Here is a 16,805-nt window from a genome sequence, read left to right on the forward strand (position 1 = left end):
TGTCTGGAATTTTAAATAGAGGCCAGGAAAGACTTCACTGAGGCCTGAAGGAAATGAAGGGGAGAACGATGCATGTATGTGAGGGTACAGGGGTCAGGGCAGGGCGAACAGCCAGTGCTAAGGAGGATACTGAATGTGACTGAAGGAGGCAAATGTGGCTGCACAGAAACAGGGGCAAGAACAGTAGATAAGGTCTGAGAGCCGACTAGGGATCAGACAGGATACGGCTTTGTGAGTCATAGTAAGGACTTTGGCTTCTTACTCTGAGATGAGAAGCCACTAGAGGTTTTGAGTAAATGACACACGTTAGTAAATCTGACATTTTTAAAGGACCACTCTGGCTGCTGTTTTGAGAACAGAATGAAGAGCAGAGAGGGTCAAAGGTGGAATAAGGAGTTCATTTGGAAATCTACTGCAATAGTCCATCTGAAAGATGATGGCGGCTTGGATCACAGTGGCAGTAGTGGCGGTGGTGAGAAGCGGTTAGATTCTTGATTTTGAAGAACCAATTTCTCAGGTCAGAGTAACTGAAAAAAAAATTAGGACTAAAATCTATAAGCTGTGACCTGCATATATTTCAATTGTAGACTCATAACCTATTTAGTGATAAAGGGTGGGCTATACTAACAACACACTACTTGCAATTTTTGTGAAGTTAAATATTGTACAGTGTTTTTTGGGGCCACAAAGGAAATAATCCAGTCTCATTTAACGCAGATGCATGTAGAGTTTATATTTCGCCAACAAGGATTTGTTGAGCACCTTTACTGTGTGACCAAGATTGTGCTTGGTGCCAAGCGGTATGTAGATTTGCTTTATAGAATTTTACAGTCTGTTACGGTCCTTGGTCTAGAGATACTATTCTCAAACAACAAGAAGTGGGAAGAAGAGGCCAGAATTAGAAACAAACATAAATCATCCATCTTTGTGATTTTTTGAAGTAAAAGTTTCACAAACTTTTGAGTCAGATATTTTCTCTTAAAAACATTGGAAGTATTAGATCATCTAAAGAAACTGAGCACTGTTTAGATCTCCCTCTAGACAGTTTGATTACTGTACGTGAATTTCCCCCCCACAATGGAACCCTGATGGAGAACTGTTTTCATTAGGACACAAAATGTGTTGTGAGAAAAAAGAAAACCCCAAACCTCTAGAAATAGTGTTTCATATTGGGTGTAAAGCACGGCAATAACACAGGCAAAATACTTACCTCTTCCAAAGCAAAAATCTGTCATTTTATAAGAAGGGTGTTGCCTTTTAAGTTCACAGTCCACCTCTCTGGTTTCTTCATGGTGCAACGGTGGGTCCTAAGTGGCCCTTCCTACATAGGCTATCTAAGCACTGCTTTTATTATTAGTAAACAAGGAGATAACTGCCCAAGTAAGATAACTTCCGGCCTAGTACTGGAACTAAGAGTTAAAGTAATCCAATAAAACTTGGCATTACTTTCTCTGGGTAGAGTATGTTGTCAAACAATTTCCTGGGACACTTGGGTACTATGAAATAGTAAAAAGGTGGGTGTGTATGTGGTGGGGGGTTGAAGGGTAGGAGGAAGGTGGGGAAGAGGAACACCATAATGGGCATACTCCCAGTAGGAGGCCATATGATAGACAAAAAAGTGTTTTCAACAGGGGGCGCCTGGGTGGCACAGCGGTTAAGCGCCTCCCTTCGGCTCAGGGCGTGATCCCCGTGTTATGGGATCGAGCCCCACATCAGGCTCTTCTGCTATAAGCCTGCTTCTTCTTCTCCTGCTCCCCCTGCTTGTGTTCCCTCTCTTGCTGGCTGTCTCTATCTCTGTCAAATAAATAAATAAAATCTTTAAAAAAAAAAAGTGTTTTCAACAATATGCAATGTTATAATCTAATTTTACATTTGGAAAACCAAAGCAATTAAGTATACAAAGCGCAGAAAGTTAATGTTCTTGTTTGGTGAAGACACATATGTATATTTTTTCACTTACTTCTTGGTGATTCTCATGGAGGGTATATTAGAATAGAGGAATTTTATGTTTATCAAGAGGGGAAATGAGTTTTAAACAAGTTTGAAATCAGTTTTAAAGCTGAAAAATAAAGCTTTCACAGTTTATTATATGTAACTATGATATGCATTGAAGACAGAGCTAAATAAGACTGACAAGAAATTCTTTTCCTTTTACAGTTCATGACGTAGTGCGGGACAGATGGACAAACAGTAAAAAAAATGTAAAGGTTGTAGCTGATGTGTGTAAAGATATTTACTTAAATCTATGAGAAAAACAGGGAAGAGACAGATGAATTGAACAGATGGAGTGACCAGCTAACTGCTCATTATCATAATAAATTCACAGATGCACTGGAGATCTGAAGGCAGCAGAAAATACCAGCTGAGTAAATTCCTGGGAAGGAACACTTAGCGTAGGGTACTCACATGTTTGGAATCTAGTTTCATATCAGGGAGGTAGACAGGATTCCTTTCTTGCTCTAAAACAAAATGGTTCAAGCCTAGAATCTGAGGAAAGCAATGAATGAGAGGGCAGAAGAAACAAAGGTCCCTACTATTTTGACCCAAATAAAAAGTTACTAGTTAACAGTTCTAGGGGAAGGGTCCTTATTGGTTCAAGGAACAGTGCTCCTCTATTTTCTTATATTTTACACTGTTCTCTTCAGCTCAAACCTGCAGCTGCGAAACAAGACTGCAAAGAAGAGATGGAAAGAATGTTCCTTTCTATTACAGGCAGCAACTCCCAAACCTTTTACCCTTTCAAAGCCGATGAATACTAAAAGATGACACGTTATGAGAAGGAAAATTGCAGATCATTTATAAAAACTATAGTGTAAAAAAAAAAAGGAAAGAGACTCCATCAAAGTGTTCATTTTAATCAACTCACAAATTAAATTCTCTTCCTAGGAAGAATTCTTAAAAGAGAAACAGAGAGCTTTGGGTAGTAGGGAATTTTTCTTCAGCCAAAAGTTGAAGAAAAACAAAACAAAAACCCAAAACACTTTAGTTGCAGGGAGGCCAAGCAGTAATAGTCCTCACTACTTTGAACAATAAAATGAAATTCAGTTTTCCTCACGAAACAAGTAAGACATAATTGTGATGTGCTTAATAGAACAGTTTCAACTGAAAAGGAGAAAATTTAAAACATGATTATATTTCTATATCTTGATTTTAAATCTTATATCTTCACAATGCTCAGGACGTCAGAAAGTAAATCAAATGGTCCCTGAATTCAACTTTGACATATTTAATGCTCCAGAAGCACAGTTTCCTAGGAACATTGTTCCTTTAAATACCCTACCCAATTATGATAAGGCTTTGCCCTTTACACAGAGAACCTCTAGGCTCTCACCCACCCAGGCACTTCTGACCAAATGGATGGATGTTATCTTCCTGGTTTATTTTAAGTTACCCATTTCACTTTTCTTTTCTTTTCTTTTCATTTCCTCTCTTTCTTTCTCTCTCTTTCTTTTCTTTTCTTTTCTTTCTTTCTTTCTTTCTTTCTTCTTCTTTCTTTCTTTCTTTCTCTCTCTCTCTCTCTCTCTCTCTCTTTCTTTCTTTCTTTCTTTCTTTCTTTCTTTCTTTCTTTCTTTCTTTCTTTCTTTCTTTCTGTCATTTATCAGAGACAGAGAGAGAGCATACCCAGGGGAAGCAGCAGGCAGAGGGAGAGGAAGAAGCAGGCTCCCCACTGAGCAGGGAGCGGGCCATGAGGCTCAATCCCAATCTGAGCCAAAGGCAGATGCTTAACCAACTGAGCCACCCAGGCGTCCCTCGTTTCCTTAGTTTTTAGGTGAAAAAGGGGAAACAAACTGAGGGTTTCAGAAGGCAGGGGCGTGGAGGGGGATGGGGTAGCCGGGTGATGGGTATCAGGGAGGGCACGTGTTGTGATGAGCACTGGATGTTACACACAACTAATGAAGTATTGAATACTACATCAAAAATTAATGATGACTGTATGGTGGCTAACTGAACATAATGGGAAAAAAAAAAACAAACCACATTATCAGGGTGCCTCGGTGGCTCAGTTGGTTAAGCGTCTGCTTTGGGCTCAGGTCATGATCTTGGGGTCCTGGGACGGAGCCCCATGTCAGGCTTCCTGCTCAGTGGGGAGTCTGCTTCTCCCTTTCCGTCTACCCTCCCTGCCACCCTGCTTGTGCTCGCTCGCTCTCTCTCAAATAAATACATAAATAAAATCTTTGAAAAAAATAAGACCACATTATCTGTAACTCTGAGGAATAACCACACTAATTAAATCACCTCAAAGATTCTTGGTGTGTACTTACTAAAATTTGACAAATTTGTATTTCCAGAGTTGCTTACTGCTGTTCAAAGACTCACTTGTCCAGTAAGGCAGGACTAGGTCCCAGGGAGCAGTGCGGAATGAAGAGCTCTTCTTTCTGCATTAAGTGCACCCACTTGTTTGTGTTAGCGCAGCTACCTCTGTCAAGAACAGAAATCCACTAGATCACGAAGCAGAGGCGTTAACATGATTATCTGCTTTCAATACCTTCATATGTAAAATGGGGCTAATACCGTCTCCATTTAACTCAAAACGACGGGTGAAGATCAAATAAATATTTTTTTACGTGCTCTACAAATAATAAAAGAATGTGAAAACTCTTCTTGCTAATCATGTTACAAAGTTTTCAATGAAATATTTGAGAAAGTATACTATACAGACTATAATTATATTAAAAGACCAGATACAAAAGAAAAAATATTGGAAGAAAACACACCAAAATGCTCAAAGTAATTATGTTAGGGTGGTGGAATTATGAGTAATTACTTTCTACTTTTTGTTTTAACTTCCCAGCATCCAGTCATATGGTTATGTTACTTTAAAGAAAGAGGAAAGTGCCATCGAGAATCATAGGCTTTTTGGGGTGCCTGGGTGGCTCAGTTGTTAAGCGTCTGCCTTCTCTGCCTTGGCTCAGGTCATGATACCAGAGTCCTGGGATTGAGCCCCGCATTAGGCTCCCTGCTCCGCTGGGATCCTGCTTCTCCCTCTCCCACTCCCCCTGCTTGTGTTCCCTCTCTCGCTGGCTGTCTCTCTCTGGGTCAAATAAATAAATAATATCTTAAAAAAAAAAGAATCATAGGCTTTTTAAACTTCAATTTTAATTTTACACACCATACATAAATATACTTTCTTTTTTAAGGTTTGACTACACATAAAGCTAAAATTCTCTTTGACCCGATTCTCCCCACTCCCCTCTCCAGAAAATATACCATTAGAGGAGTTAATACCTGATTCTGAAAGGAGCCTCAGAGAGAACTTCTAGTGATATATTCATTCTCTCTTTCTCTCTCAGAATTAGGCCTACAGGGCAAAGAAGAGCAAACATGTCTTGCAGGAAGAGCATGAGGGCACAGTTTATGAACTCAGCATTTTATATTAAAAAATTCATTTAAATTCTTCATTCAATTTTATAGAACAGTGTTTACTTTAACACATGAATGTCTGAAACTCCAGGAGACCAGGGAAAGCATCTTGTACTCTTAAAACAATAATACATTTCCTTGTGAGTGCAATACCACACAGCACAGCTTAGGTTCACCTTCCTGGCAGATAACGGACACATTCTGATACCGAGAAAAAGAAGTGTTGTGACTTTCTAGTCCTTCTCTACTATACAGCAATATAATGAGAAATTCTACTATTGGCTAGAAATGTATGGTTAATTCAATTTATACTCTGTTATTTTTCCAGATACAATTACATGACAATACACTGCAATTATCATACAAAAATCCCATTTAATTATGGGAAAATAGTCCATGACTATGAGTTTAATATGGCTTGGCATCTCCTTAAAAGGTTTAATTTGGAAAATTACAATACATCTGAGGTTCATCAATGTATATTCTCATGTCACTGGGAAAAAAAGGAACAAGCTTTTTATAAATAAGTTATCATTTTACTTCTTGCTGATATATCTTGAGATATACTTCAAACAGAATATACTTAATCCATCTCTAATTCCACTGTCATCTCTTCCCCTTCAGATTCCAAATCTAGTTAGATGAAAAAGCTCATCATTACAGTGTTTTTCCACAGAAGCATCTTCTCTGGAGGCATTTATTCTCATTACAAAGTCTCTCCAAATATCTAATTTGGTTCCGGGTGTTTAGTAACATTAACGTATTTAAAAGACAAAATTGATAACTTAAAATCAAGATGTGCCAATGCGAACTATGAGGAAATTCTAAAACAAGTTCACTCACAATTTTGGGGCAGACGCAACCAAAGCACCTCAAAGTTTTGAGAAAGGACTATGTGCCATATGAACAACTAGCAGGCTACCTGAGGCAGTAGAAAGAGCTCTGGAGTCAGGGAGTCTGGCTCTGAGTTCAGGCTATGCCACCAAGTAACTGTGCCTTCTGGGATCACTAAACGCCTCTAGCCCAAGTTCCTTCCTCTGCTAATGAAGGACAAAATGAATTCAGATTTGTCATACCATGACAGAACACCATGAAACAGTACATTCAATTAAATGATATGAATTAAAAACAATTTTACAAACTAGCAGAAGATAGGAATATACCAAAAATTTAACATAAGATCACAATGAACACGTATGTACATACACAAACATAAACGTTCTCAAAGCACAGTATGTATTTCTGGATTCTTCTGTTAGTATTTATTTGCTATCTGGAAGTGAGACATGGTTAAACTGAAGGCTCTGAAATCAGACTGCCTGGATTCAAATCCCATCTTTTATTTTCAGCTACAGAAATTAGTATCTCTGAACCTGTTCTCTCATCTGTGAATGAGGATAATAATAGTACCTACTATAAAAGTTATTTGAAGAATTTAGCCATGTAAAGCAGGAAGTATGGTATCTATCACATAGTAAGGGCCCAATAACAATAATGATAACAGTAATAGTAGCAAGCACTTATTGCGTGTTTATTAAGTAACAGGCACTATTCTAAGAGTTTTACGTGTATTATCCCATTTAATCTTCACAACTACCATGGGGTAAATACTATCATTAGCCCTTATTTTATAGTGAACTATCCACAGAGAGGATAAATAATGTAACCAAGTTAACTGTGGTAGTCATTATAGTTATTCATGAATATTTTTAGTTTTTCTTTCAGGAACACAGTAAGATTACACCATGGACCTCAGAGGGTCAACTCACAGTAGCAAGGGTCCAAAAGCAATTTTCCATGTTCCCCTCTTCCCTTACAGTGACTGTGATATATCACAATGGAGTTTATGTCAGCCTCCTTGCCTAACTGACCAAAAATAGCATAGCCCCCTGTTAACCCACTTTGGACAAGTAGCATGAGTGAGAAAGAAAGCCACTGAGATCCTGTAGTGGTTTTGTTATCACAGCAATAACCAAGTCTATCTTGATAGTAAATTTCAGATTTGGTATCATATTATCTACTTATTCGCAACTAATGCTGAAAGTTTAAGATTACAATTATGGGAGAAAATAATACAATTCTATGCATTTATTATCTAATTTAGTATCAGAATTTAAGAATTACCGGTCAAAATGTCTTCATAATCTTGGGCTAGGCGAAGTCTTTTAAAGAGGAAGCAAAAAGCACCAACCAGAAAAGAGAAAAATGATGAATTAGAGTTCACCAAAGTTAAGAACATCTATTCATCAAAGACCATGTTAAAAGGGTGAAAAAGTAAGCCACAGACTGGGAAATAATATTTGTAACACATATATCCCCTAAAGACTCATATTCAGAATGTATAAAGAACTCCTACAAATAAATGACCCATTTTTTTTCAAAAGGGGATAAAAATAAAGTGCTTCATAAAAGAGACCATCCAAAATGATCAACAACCACAGAAAAAGAAATACTATAACATATTCACCAAAATGGCTAAAATAAAAGACTGACAATACACAGTGTTGACAAGCAACTGAAATTTTCATATGTTTCTGGTGGGAATGAATTTAAATGTGCCCAATCACTCTGGAAAAACGTTTGGCAATAACTGCTAAAATAAACCTATACTATGAACCAGCAACTGCATTCCTAGTAATATATCCTAGAGAAATGAGTGCTGATGTTCACCAAAAGACATGTAATAAGTATGTGCATAGCCCCATTATTAAAAACAGCCTCAAGATGGAACCAACCCATGTCTTCATCAATAGTGGCGAGGATACATGATGATATATTCCTACAATAAAGTCAGTGAAACACTTGCAGATTGAACTACTGCTACATGCAACATGGATGAACCTCACAGACAGAATGATGTCAGAAGAAGCCAGACCCAGAGAGTAAATATTCCATGAATCCATTCGGGTGATGTCTAAGTGAAGGTGAAACTACTCTTTGGGGACAGAAATCAGCATAGCAGTTATCTACAGTAGGGGGGGAGAGAGGGTACTGACTGGAGAGTCTCCTGACGTGCTGAAAATATTTGCAGATATATATATATATATATACACACACACACAAATTCATTGACTTGTTCACTGAAGATTTGTGTACTTTCCTGTAAATACCACAGTTTTTAAAATTTAAAATAAAAAAAGGAAGCACTGGTTTAGATAAGAATTCCAGGACCGAAAGTTCCCACTAACATCACCAGGTCCAACTATACATCCAAGGTTCAGGTCTCAACCTGAATGCTTTCTTGGGAATGTCTGAAAAGCTCTGACCATTAGGTTTTTCTTTATAATGAACCCCAAATCTATTCCCAAAGACCTTCCATCCTTGGGTTCTCTTTCTACTCTTTTGGGGACAAATAGAACAAGTGTGCTCCCTCTTCTAAATCATATTCCCTCAGTTATCCCAAGACTAATCTGATGCCTGCTGAGATTCCTTTCAGCTGTAAAAATTCTAGAATTCTGTATTTTTATTAGTCCACATTTCGTTCATTTGCTCTTTCTCTACATCTCTGTAGAACTTTACTCTTTCAACCAAAGTATTCTAAAGTTAAGCTTCAACCTGAGTAGAAACCAGCTTGTAGATTTTTACTCAAAATGTGAATTTTAAATGTAGGTCAATATTTACAGTATATAGCTGGCCACATCTGTATGCTAATGAGAGCAGGAAGGCACATCTCTCAATGCTTAATACAGGAGAATACCAGAGTTCCCTATGAAAGATACCTAGCTCACCTGGATTTGAGAATGCTTACCATTAAATGTTTAGGCTGCAAAGATGAGAAGTGTATTTCTTAGAGAAAGACTAAGTCAAGGCAATGGTGATTATTTTGGCCAGTATATACCAAATAAGGATGAATATATGGAAAACACTGGTTATGCCGAAAGTGATGAATCCGAGTGTGCTTCATGAACAAACATAAAAGCATTTCTCAAAGAGCCAACTGAAGCATTCATGGAATTGTGTATTTTAAGGCATTCAAAAGTCTCTACAGAGTAAAGTTTAGGAGATAAATGTAAAATCAGAATGAGATTTTTCTCACAGTCAAGATAATGTATGTTCTAGCAGTACTCAGGCATTCTGTTTAAAAAGTGAAACACTGAAAGTTTGCCTGTATAATCATTTCATACCTACGACTGCCCTTTTACACTGCTACAACCTCATATTCTTACCATTCTGTCCTTTATTGAATGGACTAGAACAATAATCAAGACAGATTCAAGATTATATACAAAATCTGCAACATGAATTATGCAAAATAAAATGTATTCATTTCATGACTCTGGGGAAGTTTTGAGGCAGAATACAAAGTAAGAACAAGAAGGAAAATCTACTAACAGTAATGCTTTATTGTAATCTGGGAGAGAAATTCTTGCATGGCTGTGCTCTTCAAGACTAAAGGTGCCCTGAAATCGATGGTTTTATGGAGCTGGCAGAGAAATATGGATGGATTAAAAGCCTGAAGGCAGTAAAGGTCATCCATCAGACTGAACCAGGGAAATTCTAAACACATCTCAAGATTCTCATCAACAACAATGAACTGAAGGCTCAAGCTCCACACTGCTCAATGATGTACTGATCTTTAAGGAGGAAACTAAATGTGCCAGGATACCTGACAGAGTTTAGCATCTGACATCAAACTCTTACACTTTTCTGAACTCCTCTAGAGCTGCCGACTTTTTATTCATCAAATGCTTGGCACTTAAACTATTATCAGGAATCTTCCTTTAATGTGCTATAGGCAATTCACACTTATCAGCTATCCATAATCTTTTCCTCAAAATCTGTTCCCCTCCCCATGTTCTCCATGTTGGCTGAGCGTACTCTACTCTGTCACTAAGGCTAAAAACTTGAGTCCTTTTCAGTGTTTCCCCTGCTCTTCCTGCCACAATGAATCCCTCACCAAGCCCAGCTGAATTCTGTCCTTTCTTCTGGGGCCTGTTATTACTGTCTCAGTTAGCGGCTTCAGTTTTCTTGGCCTGAGTACTTCAACAGCCTCCTGCCTGCCTGTCCCTCCTGACTCCAGTCTGTTTCCACACAACTACCAGTGATCATTCTAGAATAAAAATCTGATCATGCATATCATTCTTTGTTTAAAGTCATTCAAGAGGCTACCCACTGTCCTCAGGTATTTCTACTTTTTACGTTTTAAAATTCTGTTTGAAAGCATAAAAATTATGCTTGCTTTAAGTCTTTAAAGTTTAAGTGTTTTACAATAAGGATACATTATTGTATCATTAGAACAAGCAATAACACTTGGCCCCACAATAGGGAATGATCACCTTCAACCAGTTTTGGGATCAGGAAAAGGAACATTTAAATGAAATACAACATAAAAAGCTTCTAGGGCACTTGGGTGGCTCAGTAAGTCGAGTGTCCGACTCTTGATTTTGATTTTGACTCAGGTCATGATCTCAGGGTTGTGAGATCAAGCGCCTCATCAGGATCCCCACTCAGCAGAAAGTCGGCTTGAGGATTCTCTCCCTCTGTCCCTCTCCCCACTCGCATTCTTTTCCTCTCTCTCTAAAATAAAAACAAGTAAATCTTTAAAAAAAAAGTTTAAATTAAAACAATGTATTAAAAACAACTATATCTTCCCTACATTGAATTCACATCTTTAGTACCCTCTCTTTGTTCTTGCATGAAGTATCTTACAAATTTATCCCCTAGGTTGTAAGATGCATTTGGCTTGCTAATAAGACTGTTACACAGGGCTGGTAAATATTCAGTGAAAATAAAAATGCAGCCCTGACCTTCTCTTTAAGTAAATAAAAGAACAATAAATTATATCAAATAGCTTGTGTCCAGGAAATAAATAAAATTATGAAAAGGTAAGTATCGTAAGATTTAATGCTCCATATGCATCTTTAGTCTTCTACCTACGATGGAGTTTACTCTTAGTTTTTGAACTGGAAAGATTATTTTTCACAGTGTCATATTTAAACACATGGTTTAGCTCTTCAGATTAACAAATTATTCAGATAGAGTGATTTCTAGTCTCTCCCATAACCCTTTTAATTACAGTATTTATGTTCTTTCCGGCAATACATTTCTGTTGCTATCAACTCCAAAATCTCTTGAGGGCAAATGCCATTCAATATTATTATACATGCATTACCAAGTAAGGTAGGAGAAGCTGTTAAACCAACTGAGATCCCATGATGCCAGTTTCATTTCAATCTGCCTTCCAGGCTCCCAAAACATGTCAGCACTATTGTAGTAAAGTAGGTTATAAGTTTTGGATGATGTGATTTGCTTGAAAGACAAAGAGCAGAGTATACAGCAGACTATTACAGGTCATAGCAAAGTAAGTTCAGATCTATAGCTACAATTTATGCTTTATTATGCGTATTTACTAAGTACTGAAACAATGAACGTGAAGCCCAGCTAAGAGTTGAACACACCAGGTTACACATGCTTTTCCTACCTTCTAAGAGGGCACAGTTACAAGAAAAAAAAAAAAAAAAAAAAAGAACAATGTAAGTGCTTAGGAGGAAAAAAGTTCTCACAATCATACTATACTCATAAAATGATGCACCGCTGAACTTAAATCCACTTAATCTATTTGAAAAACAGCACTTTGAATTCCAAATCTTTGAACTCAAGGCTCCTATCAGATGATGATCAACTGCTAACTAACAGGACAGTGTCCTTGATATAAAAATGGTTGCTGTACCACTGGCTAAGCATTTTCTACTTTTTAATAACGAGGATGCAATTACACCAATTCATCCTTGGTCTTCCACCCAGCCCCCTTGGAGCAGCAATATTCATTTGTAGGGTAGCACTCTAAGGTAGGATGCAAAGAGAGATCAATTCCAATCCTACGCACCAGTATTATTTTATTGTATGACAGACATTAAGCTACACACAAAAATTGAGTTGTAATTTCTAGTATGATAAGGTTTCACTTATCTAAAAAAACATTAAACTCGCTGCAGAAATGAATACAACTCTAGAAACAATGACATAGGCATAAAAGGGAAAGATTGTAAACAATACATCTACTCTGCTCCTTACCAATGATAGTACTAAACAAATCAGAGAAGATACATAATTAGTAATCGCTGAAAGCTAGAAAGACATACTTGGCCCAAGTTTTTCTTGGTACAATAAATGAATCTGTACACTATCCTCAGTATCATGTATTGCTAGAGAAAGATTTTAATTAGACGCCAGGGAGAAGAAATCTGCCAATTAGAATTTTGCAAGTAGTTTGTTTTGCTAGGAAATAAATGCCTAGCAGCTGACATTGTCTTTCTGGCAAAATAAAGCTGCTCTTTCCCCTTTTTTGAAATAAACATAAAAACCATCATGTTTATTTAATACACTCCCTAAATTGGCAATTAGCTTGAAAAGACTGTTCTTACATATGGCAGAGACCCCTGTACTTAAATATCCCCACCCCCTCTATAATCATAGTTTACCATATTTGTATGTTGTTACAGTACTATAGAAAGAAAGTCAATATTTCTCTAATATATTATTTCACTAGCTCTAGAGCCAGTGATCTACATTTTAAAAATCTGAAGAAAAAGCCGGCAGCAGCAACCAGAGGATTGTGAAATTCAGAAACTTATTTAGTCATACCCGAGAGCAGACATTTTAAAACTCCTATGAGCCCTAATTTCATTGATATGAAAATAGCTACGAATGTCTGGTAAATCTGCAAATATCAATAAATAGATGAAGCTCTAAAAATTATTTCACCAAGAGAGAATTAACAATTTTGCTAAAGGTAGAATAATGATGATGTTGATAGTGATAATGTCAGAAACCTGGCTTTTCAAAAGCATTCAAAATCTTCATTCTTGTTCTGCACCCCTTCCCTACCATGGCCCTGAATCTGCTTATATGCACAGTAAACATCTGGCATGTTTTTTTTCAATTTATGGGAGAATTCTAAGTATGGTATCTAGACCTTAGAAATAAAGAATACCTCATTTACTATACATTAAGAAATATGCTAAATCCCTAAAACTCTTCCTCTTGAAACAAAATTTATCTGGTCTAAAATTGGGTAGTAAACAGGCATTTTTAAATGGTTTTTTTCATGCTAGTGGCCTGAAAACTGCTTCAAATTTCTGGACTTATCATTTTTTACCAAACATACAATGAAACACCTAATTTTACTGAAATTAGCTTAAAAACAATTAAAATTTTAATTAAAAACTAAGTCTAAGATGAAGAAAGCAAACATAAGCTCCTAAGAAAATGTAGAATATTTTGTAACATCAAATCATAATAGCTCTGTATAGTTTATGAAACATATGAAGATAGTAGTATTATGAAATGTGGTCATTTTTGCCTTGCTGTGATTAAAAAGCATGTCATATACTTACTGTGGTGGCATTTCAACATACTTGTATGACCAAAAGAGCTAATAATCTTTACATGAACAATCCTGTCAATTCTAGTAGCAAGCAAATGCAATTAGACCACCTTTCCTTTGTAGTGCTGTAAGAATTATAAGAAAAAAAATGAAGTTCTAGAAACGAAGACAAATTACTTAGCCGAGACTGCCAGTGACAACACTCTGCCTCTAGTTTTTAAGAGCTCTAATCTAAGAAATGTGGGCAGGTGTATTCCTCTTTGGGGGCTTAAATAAAATTTGCCCACAACTGACAGTTCAGCTTAGCACATAAACTATACATCACTGAGAAGACTGACTTATCAAAAATGGTCTCCAGGCATTACAATGATTACGTGATGCCTTTCTCAGAGAGCAATTCTGAAGAAATAAAGGACTAACCCAGAGGAAACCCTTTCATGCTCCCAGGGTACAGGCACACAAATGAAATAGTTCCTGACTTATAATTTACCTAAGGTGGCATGCTATCTTTTCTCATTTACCATATATTTACTAAACATATAACATAGGCATTTAGTTAAGATACCAGAACTACAACAGGGAGCAAAACAGTCTCTGTTGTCATGAAAGTTACGGTTTGAAGTGAAAGACATCAAGCAAATATACCAATAAACAAAATTTAAAATCAAAAAATTCTATGAAGGAAAACAGAACACTATAGAATAACAGTGGGAGCTGTCATTTAGACAGGGCACCTTTCTACAGAAGTGCGCTGAATGTTAAATAGGTACCTTCCATGCTGAATATAGAGGTGAGAAGGAACTTGGTGCTTTGGAGGAAGTGGGAGAAGGCTAGAGTGGGCTGTAGAAAATGACCAGGAAAGGAGAGCAGTAAAGAAAGATAAGCAAGAACTAAATCCTGCAGAGATGTGGGGCTATGTTAAAGGTTTGGGTTTTTCTCCAAAGTGTAGGAGCAAACCTTTGAAGAATTTTAAGGAAAGGCATGATATATTTACGCTTTTGAAAGGATCATTCTAACTTCTGTGTGAAGAATGGACTGAGAGGTAGTAAGAATGGATCTAGAAGGACCAGTTGGGAAGCTACTGCAATAGTCCTCCACAGCAAGATGGTGGTTTGAAATAGTATACTGGGAGTGGAGGATATAGCATAGAGGGTAAATTCAAGATCTGTTTAGGAAGCAGAATCGATAGAATCTAGTAGTGGTCTGGATGGGTGTGTGTGTGTGCTCATGTATGTGCATGGTAATGAGAGGTCTTTTTAAAAAAATATTTATTTATTTGAGAGAGACAGAGATAGTGAGAGAGAGCACGAGTAGGGAGGAGAGGGAGAAGCAGGTTCCCTGCTGAGCAGGTAGCCCGATGTGGGGCTGGATGCCAGGACCTCAGGATCATGACCTAAGCCAAAGGCAGACGTTTAACTGACTGAGCCACCCAAGTGCTCCGGTAATGAGAGGTCTTAAAAATGATTCAAGATGTCTAATTAGGAAGTTAGTAAATATTTATGGAGATATGATTTATAGAGATCAAGAAGATTGAAGATGTAGAAATAGGGAAAGAGCCAAGAGCTTAAGTAAGATTGAATATGATCATTGTAAGATGCCTTTGAGATAAATATCAAGTTGGAAGCTGAACACCAGACCCTAGAGCTCAGAAGTCTGGGTTGGTGATAGGAATTTAGGAATTTTCAGCACATATGGTGGTTGGTATTTTAAGTCAAGAATGTAAGAGATATCCTGGGGAGAGATGCTAGAGTAAGGAAAGAGGATTGAGTCCTGAGGAATTCAACAATTAGAAGATCAACAGAGAAGTTTGCAAAGGTGTGAAGAAAAAAAGATAAACCCAAACGTCGCTGAGAGATTAAATAAAATGAGAAAAGATGTCTGTTTTTTTGCAACATGGAAGTTATAAGCGATCTGGCAAGACCCTTCTGATGGACTGGTAGTCGTAGATAAGCATATCATCTACATGGTTTGTATGGGGGTGGGATGTCTAGAAAAATAACATAGCCTTCAAAGTCATTTGGAGGAGGTTAAGTAAACTAAGTTAGAAAAAATTATACAAATTATAAGTGCATAGCTTGTGAAAAGTATGACTTTCACCTACAATGTAACCCCTCCCATTCACTATCACCATAAAAGTAACTAGTGTGACTTCTAAACTGTAAACTTGTTTTGCTTGTTTCCAAACTTCATCCATACACTATATACTTATTTGTGTCTGGCTTCTTTTGCTCAGTATTATGCTTGATGATCATCCCATGTTGTTACAAGAAGAATTTATTCACCCTTTCTACTTTGATGGATGTTAAGGCTATTTATAATGCTACTATGAATACTCTGGTTCATTCTTGTCTTTTGGTGAATATATGTATAGATTTCTGCTGGCTGTACACCCCAGAATAGCTAGGTCAGAGGATATATGCATGTTCACTTTTAGAACATACAAACTGATTTCCAAAATAGTCTCAACGATTTACATACACATCTACCAATAGCATATTAAGTTTCAGTTGTTCCACATCAAGGTACTTGATACTGTCAGTCTTTTAAAATTTTAGCCATTTCTTAGGGTATGTAGTGGTATCTCATTGTGGTTTTGATTTGAATTTATTCAATGATTAACAATTATTGGATGCATGTTGGTTTTTGGATAGTATCTTTTGTGGAGCACCCATTCAAGTATTTTGTCCTTTTGGAAATTTGGTTTTCTTTTTTCTCTTACTGATTTTTAGGAGTTTGACAAGTCCTTTATTAGATACATGGATTACAATTATATTCTCTCACTCTCTGACTTGTTTGTTCTCTTATAATAGTTATGTCTTCTGATTAATATAAGTTCTTAATTTTAATAAGGTTCAATTTAGCAATCTTCTCCTTCCTTTTTGGACCCTCACCTATTCCAAGATTGTTAAGGTATTTTCAGTTTGTCCCTAAAGTCTCATCTTTAACATTTAGACCTATGAACCAACTGGAATTGATTCTTGTGAGGTAGGAATCAAGATTCATTCTTTCCCCTCCTCACACAACCCACCACTATTTATTGAAAACTCTTCTTTCCCTACTGTGCTGCAGTGCCTTCGCTGTCATAAAATCAAGTAATCACATACATGTTAGGCTGTTT

General features: G+C 37.0%; 1 protein-coding gene across 20 annotated transcripts in view; it reads right to left on the reverse strand.

Moving 5' to 3' along the window:
* The window catches only part of HMG20A (high mobility group 20A), a 75,979-nt gene that overhangs the window by 44,145 nt on the left and 15,029 nt on the right, over window positions 1-16,805 (reverse strand). For 4 of the 20 annotated variants that reach the window (XM_057303668.1, XM_057303671.1, XM_044392031.3 and 1 more), the window contains 4 exons: window positions 7,486-7,523; window positions 6,284-6,401; window positions 5,227-5,299; window positions 4,318-4,419 (listed from right to left, as the gene is read on the reverse strand). The exons of 7 other annotated variants lie outside the window; for them this stretch is intronic. In XM_057303668.1, coding sequence (XP_057159651.1) covers window positions 4,318-4,419; window positions 5,227-5,273 — 149 coding nt within the window. In that variant the 5' untranslated portion in view covers window positions 5,274-5,299; window positions 6,284-6,401; window positions 7,486-7,523. Of the gene's footprint in view, window positions 1-2,406; window positions 4,174-4,317; window positions 4,420-5,226; window positions 5,300-6,283; window positions 6,402-7,485; window positions 7,524-16,805 lie in introns of those variants that run through there. 9 more of the 20 variants (XM_044392038.3, XM_048221574.2, XM_026478575.4 and 6 more) reach the window with 6 other exon arrangements.

This window comes from Ursus arctos, unplaced genomic scaffold (assembly GCF_023065955.2).
Source record: "Ursus arctos isolate Adak ecotype North America unplaced genomic scaffold, UrsArc2.0 scaffold_28, whole genome shotgun sequence".
NCBI lineage: Eukaryota > Metazoa > Chordata > Mammalia > Carnivora > Ursidae > Ursus > Ursus arctos.